At 42.8% G+C, this 14,833-nt stretch overlaps 1 protein-coding gene across 4 annotated transcripts in view; it reads left to right on the forward strand.

Annotated features, from left to right (window-relative positions):
* Nucleotides 1-14,833, forward strand: part of LOC122551068 (neurobeachin) — a 991,558-nt gene that overhangs the window by 472,841 nt on the left and 503,884 nt on the right. For all 4 annotated transcript variants that reach the window (XM_087988254.1, XM_087988250.1, XM_087988251.1 and 1 more), the window contains one exon: nt 742-908. In XM_087988254.1, coding sequence (XP_087844380.1) covers nt 742-908 — 167 coding nt within the window. The remainder of the gene's footprint in view (nt 1-741; nt 909-14,833) is intronic.

Below are 14,833 nucleotides of genomic sequence, written 5' to 3' on the forward strand. Positions count from 1 at the left end.
GAATGTATTTAAGGTAGCAAAACTTTGAAAGGTGCAAGTGGCATGTTTTTCAAAGGTGGACTATGAAGGCTTATTATTAAGATAGTGTTAAGAGCTTTAGCGTGATTCTAACTTGCAAAAAGCTACACTTCGACTGACGCAGGAAGAAATTAAAAAGATATCCCCACTTGTCTTCCTCAATGTTATGAACACAAATCCCTATGCATTCCTGAAACAAAATTTAAGTTGGTCTGCACAAGCAGCAAGGATCAAGAATTCTGTTCTGAATAGTCAATTTTTGGAACTCACTGTTTCTATTTCTTAGGGATATGTTATTCATTTACATAACCATAATGATCAATAATTTTACAGTTTGCAATATTAATAGATTCTTTATCCTTTTCACTCTTAAGTTTTAAAAATACCAAGCATGTTATTAATATAGTTTTGCTAATTAATTAATACTTGTTTTCCACTAAGTTCCATTTTTCCTCCATTTATCTTTTCAATATTTGCTTAAAAGAATTCTTAGAACACAAAAGTTTTGAAAAATAATTTGTTTTACATCTTATTTTAATACTAATTGTGATTTTAGTACATTGACCTAATTCTATTCTTGCATGATATGGGTTGTATGCTCTGATTTCAATTAATTATTATGTTGTATTCGTTAGTTTGTCGGAGAATTTTAAGCATTTTATAGACCAGTATTGTGACATTTTCTTGCTTTGTTGAGCACACTTTTTAAATTTTCACCAACAGTCCCAATGTGCTCAATATACGGCGGATAGAAGAGAAGAAGAGAAGATGTGCGATCATCTCATTAGTGCTGCAAAGCATCGAGATCATGTTACAGCCAATCAGCTAAAACAAAAGATTCTCAACATCCTTACAAACAAGCATGGTGCATGGGGTACCATCTGTCTGAGGTAGGTTTTTATTACTTGTAGAAAGCTGTTATGCAGAACAGTGATTTCAATACCCATGTTGGAATTGTGCAGGCATGATGTAGTTTGATTGTCTGACACTTTCTGAAAAAGTCATGTGTTATGAAAGCGGCTGATGATGTGGTGTCATAAAAGTAGGTTACAATATGCTTAGGGATATGTTTTACATTTATATATAATTTCACAAGGTATAGCATCACTGGCTAGGTCAACATCTGTTGCTGACCTTTACCTGTCTTTGAGAAAGTAGTATCATCTTGCACTTCTGTAGTTTATGTGGTGTAGGTATATCCATATTTGTGTTGTGGAAGTAGATCCAGGATTTTGACTCCACGAAAGTGAAAGGTTAACAACATGATACCAAGTCAGGATGATGTGTGGGTTGGAGAGGAACATGTAGGTGGCGGTGTTACTTTGCCTTTGCTACCCTATCCTCAGAGACAAGGTCATGGGTTTGAAAGGTGCTGTCGAAAGTGCCTTGATGAGTTACTGCAGTGCATTGTTTCAATGTTACATATGGCTGCCATTGTGCATCATTTGTGGAAGGGCGGCACGGTGGCACAGTGGTTAGCACTGCTGCCTCACAGCGCCAGAGACCCGGGTTCAATTCCCGCCTCAGGTGACTGACTGTGTGGAGTTTGCACGTTCTCCCCGTGTCTGCGTGGGTTTCCTTCGGGTGCTCCGGTTTCCTCCCACAGTCCAAAGATGTGCAGGTCAGGTTAATTGGCCATGCTAAATTGCCCGTAGTGTTAGGTAAGGGGTAAATGTAGGGGTATGGGTGGGTTGCGCTTCGGCGGGTCGGTGTGAATTGTTGGGCCGAAGGGCCTGTTTCCACACTAAGTAATCTAATCTAATCTAAGTGAATGTGGTGAATGGAATGTCTGCAAAGGCATGCTTTGTCCTGGATGCCTGGAAAGTCTTTGGAATAGTTCACATCAAGACAAATGGAAAATATTCCACGAGACACCAGTTGTGTCTTTTGTAGGTGTTAGACAGACTTTGAGGAAATAGAAGGTGAATTTCTCACAGCAGAATTCCCAGTTTCTGGCTAGTTCTTTGTAGCCATAGCATGTATATGGCTGGAGGAGAAAGTGAGGTCTGCAGATGCTGGAGATCAGAGCTGAAAATGTGTTGCTGGAAAAGCGCAGCAGGTCAGGCAGCATCCAGGGAACAGGAGAATCGACGTTTCGGGCATAAGCCCTTCTTCAGGAATGAGGAAAGTTTGTCCAGCAGGCTAAGATAAAAGGTAGGGAGGAGGGACTTGGGGGAGGGGTGTCGGAAATGTGATAGGTGGAAAGAGGTCAAGGTGAGGGTGATAGGTCAGACTGGGGTGGGGGCGGAGAGGTCGGGAAGAAGATTGCAGGTTAGGAAGGCGGTGCTGAATTCGATGGATTTGACTGAGACAGGGTGGGGGGAGGGGAAATGAGGAAACTGGTGAAATCCGAGTTCATCCCTTGTGGTTGGAGGGTTCCTAGGCGGAAGATGAGGCGTTCTTCCTCCAACCGTCGTTTTGTTGTGGTCTGGCGATGGAGGAGTCCAAAGACCTGCATATCCTTGGTGGAGTGGGAGGGGGAATTGAAATGTTGAGCCGCAGGGTGGTTGGGTTGGTTGGTCCGGGTGTCCCAGAGGTGTTCTCTGAAACGCTCCGCAAGTAGCCGGCCTGTCTCCCCAATATAGAGGAGGCCACATCGGGTGCAGAGAATGCAATAGATAATGTGTGTGGAGGTGCAGGTGAATCTGTGGTGGATATGGAAGTTTCCTTTGGGGCCTTGGAGGGAAGTGAGGGGGGAGGTGTGGGTGCAAGTCTTGCACCTCCTGCGGTTTCAGGGGAAGGTGCCGGGAGTGGAGGGTGGGTTGGTGGGGGGTGTGGATCTGACGAGGGAGTCACGGAGGGAGTGGTCTTTACGGAATGCTGATAGGGGAGGGGAGGGGAGGGAAATATATCCTTGGTGGCGGGGTCCGTTTGGAGGTAGCGGAAATGACGGCGGATGATGCGCTGTACATGGTGGGGTGGTAGGTGAGGACCAGTGGGGTTCTGTCCTGGTGGCGGTTGGAGGGGCGGGGTTCAAGGGCGGAGGAGCGGGAAGTGGAAGAGATGCGGTGGAGGGCATCGTCGACCACGTCGGGGGGGGAAATTGCGGTCCTTGAAGAAGGAGGCCATCTGAGTTGTGCGTTTTTGGAACTGGTCCTCCTGGGAGCAGATGCGGCGGAGTCGAAGGAATTGGGAGAATGGGATGGCGTTTTTACAGGGGGCAGGATGGGAGGAGGTGTAGTCCAGGTAGCTGTGGGAGTCGGTCAGTTTGTAGTAGATGTCCGTGTTGATTCGGTTGCCTGAGATAGAAATAGAAAGGTCGAGGAAGGGGAGGGAGGAATCTGAGACTGTCCAGGTGAATTTGAGGTCGGGGTGGAAGGTGTTGGTGAAGTGGATGAACTGTTCAACCTCCTCGTGGGAGCACGAGGCGGCGCCGATACAGTCATCGATGTAGCGGAGGAAAAGGTGGGGGGTGGGGGCAGTGTAGTTGCGGAAGATGGATTGTTCCACATATCCTACGAAGAGGCAGGCATAGCTGGGGCCATGCGGGTGCCCATGGCTACTCCTTTCATTTGGAGGAAGTGGGAGGATTGGAAAGAGAAGTTGTTCAGGGTGAGGACCATGTAATGGCTGGTTCAGTTCAGTTTCTAGTCAATGGTGAGTACTAGAATGTTGATAGTAAGAATTTAGTAATGCTAATGTGTTGAATGCCCTGGAGAGATAGTTAGATTATCTCTTTTTTGAGATGCTCATTGTGTTCCACTTATCAGGCCAAGCTTTAATGTTATCCAGGATTTAATGTACGTGGACACAGACTGCTTTAATGTCTGAGGAGTCAGGAATGGTGGTGAGCATCTCAGTTATCAGAAAATATCCCCACTTTGGTTGAAATGAAGTTTATTAATGAAGCAGCTGAAGACTTTTGGGCCTAAGACATTACCCTGGGGAACTCTTGAAGTGATGTCATGAAGCTGAGATGATGATCTCTAACGCTTGACCCCATTCTGAATTGACCTCAGTTTTGCTAATGTTTCTTAATGTGGACATCAAATGCTGCCTTGAATGACGGGTAGACATCGCTACTTCCTCACTGAAATTGAGGTCTTTTGCCTATATTTGGACCAAGGATGCAGTGAGGTCAGGAGTTGAGTGGTTCTAGTGGAAGATAAACTGAGCAGCAGTAAGCAGATTATTACAGTCTAAAAGCAGCTTTATAGCACTTTGGAAAATTCATTCCATTACTTTGCTGATGATTAAGAGTGAATTAATGGGGCTGAATTATTCCTGGTTGAATTTATCCTTATTTTTATGAACAGGACAAAGCTGGAAACTTTCCATATTTTCCATGAGATGCTGGTGTTGTAGCTATTTCTGAAAGAGCTTGGCTATATGCTGGTTCTGGAGCACAAGTCTTCAGTACTATTGTTGGTATTTTGTCAATGTCCAAGTCCTTTGCAGTGTACAGCCCCTTCAGTTGTTTCTTGATACTTTGGGAGTAATTTGGTTGAAAACTGGTATAGAGTGTACTTCCATAATCTAGCAACCTTGGGATTGGGCCTTTGCTGGACTAGAGAATTGGCAAGACCTTGGGAGGTCAAACATATTCCATGCACAAACACTATAAAAGTAAAGATTGTATCTTGACTGTCACTCAAATGCTTAATAAATGAATGATTTCCAACTAAAGCCATAAACATAAGGTTATCCAAATTCAATAAAGGGTAACAAAAGTAATATGAGTAAAGATCGATGCAGAGCAACTACAGAGAAGCTTGGAAATACCTTGGGTGCTGGACCACAGAGGATGGCAGACCAGACAGTGCTGGATTATGCAGATACAAACTGCATCAGTGATGTTAGAACCATTGGCAGGGTGTACTTGGCACTGTTGGTTGAAGATAGTTACAAATGCTTATTGTACTGATACATTGGGCTCGTCTGTCATTGAGGATGGGGATATTTTGTAGTCTCCTCTTCCTGATTTGTTGTTTGGCCATCATTCATAACAGGATATTGAATCTGATCTGTTGGTTGTGGAATCATTTAGCACTGATTGGTTGTTGGATCACTTAGCTCTGTTTCACATGCTGTTTCCACTGTTTGACATGCAACTAGTCCTGTCTTGGAGCTTCACTACATTGACACTTCAGTTTTAGATATGTCTGCCAATCCTCCTGGCATCCAAACCTGCATCCAATAAATCAGGATTGGTTCCTTGACTTGTTGGAATGATAAATTAGAAAGAGTGCTAGATCATAAGGTTTCTATAAGATTATGAGACATAGGAGCAGAAATAAATCATCAGACCATTGAGTCTGCTATGCCATTTAATGAGATATGATCATTCTCAATTCCACTTTCGTACCTTTTCCCCAGAATAATTGATTCCCCTTATTGATTGATAACATATCTACCTCAACTTGAATAAATAACACAACTTTAACAACCTTCTGCAATACAGAATTTCACAGATTCACTAACCCCCCGAGATTAATTTCTTCCTCATCTCTGTCTTAAATGTCCGAGTTCTTCGGAGATTATGTCCTCTGATCCAAGATTCTCCCTACGCCAGTAAACAACTTTTCTCCATCTTCTGTTAAACCTCTAAGAATCGGATATATTTCAATAAGGTCGCCTCTCGTTGTTTAATCGAACAATGATATGAAGATGCTGATGTCAGACTGGTGTGGACAAAATTAGAAGTCGCAGAACACTAGGTTATAGTCCAACAGGTTTACTTGAAATGACAAGCTTTTGGTGCGCTGCTCCTTCATCATGTGAAGTGGAGGGAAGCACACAGGCACAGAATTTATAGGTGGAGAAATCATTGCATGACAATTCCAGGTAACTAAGCATGTCAAAAGATGGTACAAATGGGGAGACTGGAGTGTCAACGAAGAACAGTATAGCACAGGAACAGGCCCTTTGGCCCTCTAAGCCTGTGCCGACACATTTCACCTTTCCATATTAAAACCGCCTTCACTACAGGATCTATATCCCTCTATTAATAGGATTTATAATCATCTAATCATCTAAAAAAGAATAATTTGATTCCGGATCGTCAGCACAGTTTTGTGAAGAGTAGGTCGTGCCTCACAAAGAGTTTTTTGAGAAGGTGACCAAACAGGTAGATGAGGGTAAACCGGTTTATGTGGTGTATATGGATTTCAGCAAGGCGTTCGATAAGGTTCCCCACAGTAGGCTATTGTACAAATGCAGAAGAATGGGATTGTGGGAGATATAGCAATTTGGATCAGTAATTGGCTTGCTGAAAGAAGACAGAGGGTGGTGGTTGATGGGAAATGTTCACCCTGGAGTCCAGTTACTAGTGGTGTACCGGAAGGGTCGGTGTTGGGTCCATTGCTATTTGTCATTTTTATAAACAACCTGGATGAGGGCGTAGAAGAGTGGGTTAGTAAATTTGCAGACGACACTAAGGTCGGTGGAGAGTTGTGGATAGTGACGAAGGATGTTGTAGGTTACAGAGAGACATAGATAAGCTGCAGAGCTGGGCTGAGAGGTGGCAAATGGAGTTTAATGCGGACAAGTATGTGGTGATTCACTTTGGTCGGAGTAACTGGAATGCAAAGTACTGGGCTAATGGTAAGATTCTTGGTAGTGTAGATGAGCAGAGAGATCTCGGTGTCCAGGTACATAGATCCTTGAAAGTTGCCACCCAGGTTGACAGGGTAGTTAAAAAGACATAGTGTTTTAGCTTTTATTAATAGATGGATTGAGTTCCGGAACCATGAAGTTATGTTACAGCTGTACAAAACTCTGGTGCGGCCGCACTTGGAGTGTTGTGTATAGTTCTGGTCATCGCTTTATAAGAAGGATGTGGAAGCTTTGGAAAGGGTGCAGAGGAGATTTACTAGGATGTTGCCAGGTATGGAGGAGAGGCCTTACGAGGAAAGGCTGAGGGACTTGAGGCTGTTTTCATTAGAGAGAAGAAGGTTGAGGGGTGACTTAATAGATACACATAAGATAATCAGAGGGTTAGATAGGGTGGACAGGGAAAGCCTTTCTCCAAGTATGGTGACGGCGAGCACGAGGGGGCATAGCTTTAAATTGAGGGGTGATAGATCTAGGACAGATGTCAGAGGTAGTTTCTTTACTCAGAGTAGTAAGGGTATGGAATGATTTGCCTGCAACGGTAGTAAATTCGCCAACTTTAAGTACATTTAAGTCGTCATTGGACAAGCATATGGACGTACATGGAATAGTGTAGGTTAGATGGGCTTCAGATTGGTATGACAGGTCAGCGCAACATTGAGGGCCCAAGGGGCCTGTACTGCGCTGTAATGTTCTATGTTCTATTCCCTTCCAATTCAGGTATTTGTCCAGGTGCTTCTTCAATGCTGCTATTGTGTCTGTTTCTACCACCACCTCTAGCTGCGTGTTCCTGGCACTCATCACCCTTTGAAAAATATGACTCTCATATCTCTTTTAAATGTCCCCCCTAGTAATTGATCCCTCCATCCTGGGAAAAAGCCTCATACTTTCCACTCTATGAATGCCATTCATAATATGAGAAACTTCTATTGGGTTATCCCTCAATGTCCTGTATTCCAGTGTAAACAAACCCAGTCTATCCAATCTTTTTTCATAGCTAAAGTCCCCCACACCAGGCAACATCTTTTCAGTACCCTCTCCAAAGCATCCACATCCTTCTAGTAGTGTGTTGACCAGAACTGTATACAATATTTCAAAGGGCCTGTTCCTGTGCTATACTGTATACAATATTCCAAGTTTGGCATAACTAAAGTTCTGTAAATCTGCATCTTAATTTGTCTCGTACCCTTCCAATGAAGGCAAGCATGCCAGAGGTCTTTTTGATAACCTTATTTAATTATGCTGCCACCTTCAGTGATCTGTGGATCTGCACACCCAGATCTCTCTGCATATCAATACTCCTAAGGGTTCTGCCCTTCACTGTATATTTTCCACCTGTACTTGTCCCTCCAAAATGCATCACCTCACATTTGGCCAGATTAAACTCCATCAGCCATTTTTCTGCCCATGCCCCCAACTGATCTAGATCCTGCTGTATTCTCTGACAATCCACCTCACTATCCACAACTCCACAGCTTCTGCAAACATTTACTAATTAGGTCAGCTATGTTTTCCTCCAAATCATTTATGTATATTAGAAACAGCAGAAGCCCCAGCACTAATCCCTGCAGAACACAACTAGTCACAGCCCTCCATTTGGAAACGCATCCTTCCACCACTACCCTCTGTCTCCGATGATTAAACTTAAAATTCACAAACAGTTTTATTTGGAAGTACGAGCTTTTGGAGTGCTGCTCCTTTGTCAGGTACCAATTGGGTAGGATCATAGAACACCAAATTTATAGTAAAAGATCACAATGTCATACAACTGATGTGATGCATTGAACAAACCTGGATTGCTGTTAAGTCTTTAATCACTCAGAATGGGGATCCAGGTTTCAAATCACATTTCTGAGATAACTTAAGTTTTTATTGAAAAAAAGTGGCATCTCAGCTCAGTATTATCTTTAACTTTGTTCACCCCAGTCCAACACACTCACCTCCACATCATGGCTTCTACTATTAAGCCAGTTGCGTATCCATCTTGCTAGCTCACCCCAGATACCATGTGAATTCACTTTTTGTACCAGGCTGCCATGAGGGACCTTGTCAAAGGTTTTATTGAAGTCCATGTAGACAAAAACAACAACTGCTTTTCGATTATCAATCATCTTTGTCACCTCCTCAAAAAACCCGATCAAATTAGTGAGGCATTACCTCTCCTGCACAAAACCATGCTTAGTACTTTTTAAGGCGCACAACACCTCTTCCTTTTTAATGGTAACTTAGTAAGAAATTAGACACTCCCGTCCCTAAGATCATCCTCCTCCAATTCATTCTCATTTGTGAGAACCCAAAGACCTCACCTACCTCTTCTGGCTCCACACATACATCCTCTCTTTTGTCCTTGAGCGAGCCAACACTTTTCCTAGCTCGCCTCTTGATTCTTAGATATGTATATAAAATCTTGGGATGCTTCTTTGGAAGTGACGCTACATGACCACTTTCAGCCTTTCTCATTCTTTGCTTAAGTTCTTTTCTACTTTCCTTATATATTTCAAAGGCTTTGACAGTTCCCCTCCTCCCAGACCTTACGTGTGCTTCCTTTTTCTTTTGACCAAGGTCATAACATCCCTGGTCATTCAAATTTCATGTAACTTGCCATACCTATCCTTCATTCTTGCAGGAATGGCACTTTTACCACCTGCTATTTGAAATACTCCCATATGTTTAATATGTATTTACCCTCAAACTGTTGCCTCCAATCAACAATCTCTAGTTCCTATCTAATATTGTTGTAGTTTGTATTTGTGATGAAGGGCTTATGCTGAAAACATAGATTCTCCTGCCCCTCAATGCTGCCTTTTCCAGCACCACACTCCGATGTCGTTTACCTTTCGCCCAATATAACTCCTTCACCTGAGGACTGCTGTTATTTCCTATCCATGAGTAACTTAAAATTCACAGTATTATAGTCACTACTCCCAAAATGATCCCCCACTAAAACTTAACTCACCTACCCAGGCTCATTTCCCAAAACCAGGTTCAGTATAACCCCTTCCCAGGTTGGACTGATTACACACTGTAATCAAGTCCCTCCTCCCTACCTTTTATCTTAGCCTGCTGGACACACTTTCCTCATTCCTGAAGAAGGGCTCATGCTCGAAACGACGATTCTCCTTCTCCTTGGATGCTGCCTGACCTGCGCTTTTCCAGCAAAACATTTTCAGCTTTGATTACATCCTGTGTCAAGAAACCTCCTTGAATGGTTCTTACAAATTCAGCTCCATCCAAGCTCCTAGCATGAAGTGAGTCTCAGTCGATATAGGAGAAGTTAAAATCATCCATCACAACAACCCTGCTGTTTTAGCATCTTTGTAAAATCTGTCGACATGTGTTCTGCCACATCTCCCAACTGGCTGTTGAGAGGCCTGTAATATTTCCCCAGCATTGTGATTTCACCTTTCCTATTCCTAAATTCTACTCATACTGCCTCACTGCATGTATCCTCCAGATACTCCCTACTGATGTATCCTCTCTCAGTACAGCTGTGAGATACTCCTTTACCCGTAATGCAACTCCACCACCCCTTTTACATCCCTTTCTATCAAATCTGAAACATCTAAATTCTAGGACATTCAGCTGTCAATCCTGTCCCTGTTTTAGCCATGTCTCCATAATCAAAATAATGTTATAGTTCCAAGTACTAATTAATGCTCTAAGTACCTTGCCAATCGTACTCCTTGCGTTAAAACACATGCATTTCAGACCATCTCGTCTGCTCTTTTCAACAGCATTTCCCTGTTTTTAGTCTTGTTTGCCCTGGTTTCTACCTCCCCCTCAATTTCTGCATCTACTGTTGTACTCCTCTGGTCTCACACCCCTGCTGCACTTGTTTAAACCCTTCCCAATCACTCTACCAAGCAATGCCCCAAGGGCATCTGTCCTGGTCCTGCCCAGGTGCAACCCATCCAGATTATACAGGTCCCACCTTCCCCAGAACCAGTCCTAATGCCCCACAATCTGAATTCCCTCCTCTCACCATCTTTTTAGCCACATGTTCATCCTAGAAATCTTGCTGTTTCTACTCTGATTAACTCGCGGCACTGGTAATAATCCTGAGCTAAATATCTTCGAGGTCCAACATCTTAACTTTCTTCCTCGTCCTGTATTCAAATTTTAGGACCTCATCTTTTTTTTAAAATCTGTGCCATTAGTACCAATGTGTACCACGACCACTGGCTGTTCACCCTCCCCCTCCAGAATATCCTGCAACTGCTCACAGGCATCCAAGTTCCTCGCACGAGGGAAGCAACACACCATCCTGGACTTTCATTTGCAGCCACAGAAACGCTTATCTATTCCCCCTACAATTCAATCCCCTGTAACTATAGCATTTCTATCCCTATTTCTCCCTACCTCTGCAGCAGAGCCAACCATGGTGCCATGAATTTGGCAGTTGTTATTATCCTCTGAGAGACCATGCCCCTCAACAGTATCTAAAATGGTATCTCTGTTTTGCAGGGGAATAGCCACAGGAGATTCCAGCACTGCCTGCTCAGCCCACCTGCTCTGCCTGATGGTCACCCATTCCCTTCCTGCCAGTGGAGTCTAAATCTGCAGTGTGACCACCCCTCTATACTTGCTATCCACAAAAACTGCACCTCGCAAATCCTCCACAGTCTCCCCAGAGGCTGCTCCAACTCTGAAACTCAGTCTTCCAGATGCTGTAGGATTCATTCCTGATGAAGGGCTTTTGCCCAAAACATCGATTCTCTTACTCCTCAGGTACTGCCTGATCTGTGCTTTTCCAGCACCACGCTCTTGACTCTAATCTCCAGCACCTGCAGTCCTCACTTTCCCCCAGGGGTGCTGCAACTGCAGACACTTGTTGCACATTTGCAGGTCCCGCGCACTGGAAGTGTGCTTGGCTTCCCACATCAAGCAAGAGGAGCAGACTACAATTTGAAGCTCTCTTGCCATTTCTTACCACTTTAACTTAATTAATCCTTACAATGTTGAATACTTTTTTAATCTTCTTCTGATGCTCTCTGCTCTGAAAACAAATACTTAAAACTTTCCTGTCACTCACCAACAACAGTTACCAGAAGCTGTTTCGGCTCTTACTCCTTTATCCACTGGAACGCTCACTACTTATCTTCCTTTCACGATGTTTTGTTTCTTCTTCTCTAAACCTTGCCTCTCCTTTTTTGTTAGAGGTGGGAGGAGGAATGGAAAGAATACTGTAATGTTATGTTTGGGTCTTACCATTTCTCAACAACGGGTTCTTCCGTGATACCCTTCACACCTGCATTGACTGCAAAGTCCACTCTCCGAATGCAAAATGAGTGATGTCTCAACAACCTCTGGTTGGATGCTTTTTCTCGTGCTTATCACCAGGGATGGTCTTTCATGATACCCTTCACACTAGCATTGACAGCGAAGTCCACTCCCAGAATGTAAAACAAGTAATGTCTCAGCACCCTCTAGTTGGTGTCATACCTGTAATGTTATTCCAGCCATTTGATTTGTCTTATTTTTGATTTTTGTTTGTAATCCCATCTCTTCCTTAATTAATCAGATCATAAGTCATCCTTTCACATGCTATTCAGCTATTGACTTCACTCACACCATTTGACAATTTTGATCACCTGCAAAGACAGGTTATTCAACCTGTTGACACTCCACTCATCACTTATATTATCGTTTGACACACTTCATTACCTGGAATAGTCTTGAAATTATCTCTCTACCTATAAATTCTGTGCCAGTGAGTTACCCTCGTCTTCACTGATGAAGGAACGGCGCTCTGAAAGCTTGATATTTCAAATAAATCAGACCTGAAACGTTAACTTTGATTTCTCTTCTCAGATGCCACCAGACCTGCTGAGCTTTTCCAGCAACTTCTGTTTTTGTTTCTGTTGGACTACAACCTGATGTTGTAGGACCTCTGACTTAATCCATCAAGTCCATCCCCAATCTGCTCAACTTCTCCTCATAAGGCAGTTCCTTCACTGTGTGATGATTAGGCTTGTGAATCTTCTCTGAACTGCCTCCAATGCCAGGATATCTTTCCTTAGTCAAAGATCCCAATATCATTCACAATAATCTCGTTGTGGCCTGATTACTGCCATGTACAATTTTAGCAAAGCCTCCCTACTTTTATACTCCATTTCCTTTGAAATAAAGACCAACATTTGTTGACATTCCCTGTTAACCACTGAACTGGAATGCTAGCTTTTTGTGATTCAGATACTGCTTGAATTCTGCTGCTGCACCATGGCCTACAGCGCATGATGAATGCCCAGTTTTGAGTTGCTAGATTTGTTACAAATCTATCACATGTAGCACTTCATCACTGACACACAACATGATGAACAGTTTGTTCAATGTGAGGATGGGACTTAATTTCCATAATGTTTGGTAATGGTCACTTCTGAACTGTCTTACATAGATGCATCTACCAAAGGTGGATGGCAAAGGCAAGATTGTGTAAGTGGTTCCTCTTGTTGATTCGTTCACCACCGGCTATAGACCCATTTTATGAACTGTGTTCTTTTGGACTCTGCCATTTTGATCACTAGTTGTCTTAACAAGCTGCTTTTCACGATGGCTACTGAAGTCCTCATCTGGAATACAGTTTGTGCCCTTGCCAGCCATACTAATTCTTCAAGTGGTATTGAACATGGAAGACAGATTGATCAGCTGAATAAGTAATAATAGGGTTTTCTTACCACTTCTGACTCAGGCCATGAAGGTCAGCTGTTAATGTTAAGAACTAAAGCTGTAACTACAACTGTGACGGGAACTTTGCTGGGTCTGTCCTAGCAGTGGAACAGGATGTACCCATTGTTAGGTGATGGTGGTGTCTGTGACATTGTCATAGGTACACCTGAGTCATACCTTTCAATGATTGGCTGTTGCTTGACCAGTATGCTGGACAGCCCTCCCAATTTTGGCACAAAACCCCAGACGTTAAAAGAGGAAGACTTTGCCGGGTCAACAGAGCTGGGTTTGCTATTGTCATTGGTAATGCCTAGGTTGGTGCAATGTGATTTACACTATGGTCATTCCTTTCAAATTTTGTAGTGGTTTGACACTGAATGACTTACCAACTCAATTCAAAGAGCAGTTGTGAGTCATTAAAATCGTCACATTCCTTTAGTTAATAGTCCAAATGGAAAAAGTTCAGTGTTCCATTAAAAGTTGTTACAGCCAGTGCAATATATTATATTAGCCAATTTATTCCAGTGAATGCCGACTGTTCAGCTGACTGATAGATCTTCGATTTTTCCAAGTTGTCAAGAACACAGAATCTTTTAATTTCAGAGCAACGTAAGGACATTGTACATTGATGCATTATATTGAACCACTTGAGTATAAGTGTATGAATTCATCTTTGTGATTTCCTAACCTTTGTGTCCCTAATGTTGACCAGCCTGTGGATGATGTCAACTGGAGACAAACTCCAGATGGGCAATTTAAAGATAGAATTAATTTATTTCCTCTTGTGGAGATTTCTATTGGTTATTGCAACATTACTGACAACATTATTGTGTTCAGTTCTAGTCGCCTCATTATAGGAAAGATGTGGAAGCTTTGGAGAGGGTGCAGAGGAGATTTACCAGGATGCTGCCTGGACTTAGCAGGGAATGTCTTCTGAAGAAAGTTTGAGGGAGCTAGAGCTTTTCTCATTGGAGTGAAGAAGGATGAGAGGTGACTTGATAGAAGTGTACAAGATGTTGAGATACACAGATAGAGTGCATAGCCAGAGACTTTTCCCCATGGCAGAAATATCTATTACAAGGGATAATTTTAAAGTAATTGGAGGAAGGTTTAGGGCAGATGTCAGGGATAGGTACTTTACACAGAAAGTAGTGGGTGCATGGAATGCACTGCCGGCAGTGGTCGTAGAGTTAAATACATTAGGGACATTGAAGCGACTCTTGGGTAGGCACATGGAAGATCGTACAATGAAGGAATGTAGGTTAGTTTGATCATAGATAAAAGGCCAGCACAATATCGAGGGCCAAAGGGCCTGTACTGTGCTGTACTGTTCTATGTTGTCTGTTCTGTTATATTAAGAGGTAGCTATTAACAATTTATATGCTTGCCCCCTGAAGTACAAAGAATTAAAGATAGATTCCAAATAATAGATGTTAAAACATTTGTCAAAAATAATGCACATTTTATAATTATTATCATCTCTTGATTAAATTATATACCAGGATTGCAAATGGTCTGGTTCAGCTTCAGACAATTGCTGGGGCGTGGAATGGAATCAATGGCTAGAGAGCAGAGTATGCAACAAGGCTTGAAGACA

This window comes from Chiloscyllium plagiosum, unplaced genomic scaffold, assembly GCF_037043375.1.
Source record: "Chiloscyllium plagiosum isolate Xiang-an unplaced genomic scaffold, Cpla_swu_hap1 HiC_scaffold_6, whole genome shotgun sequence".
Lineage (NCBI taxonomy): Eukaryota > Metazoa > Chordata > Chondrichthyes > Orectolobiformes > Hemiscylliidae > Chiloscyllium > Chiloscyllium plagiosum.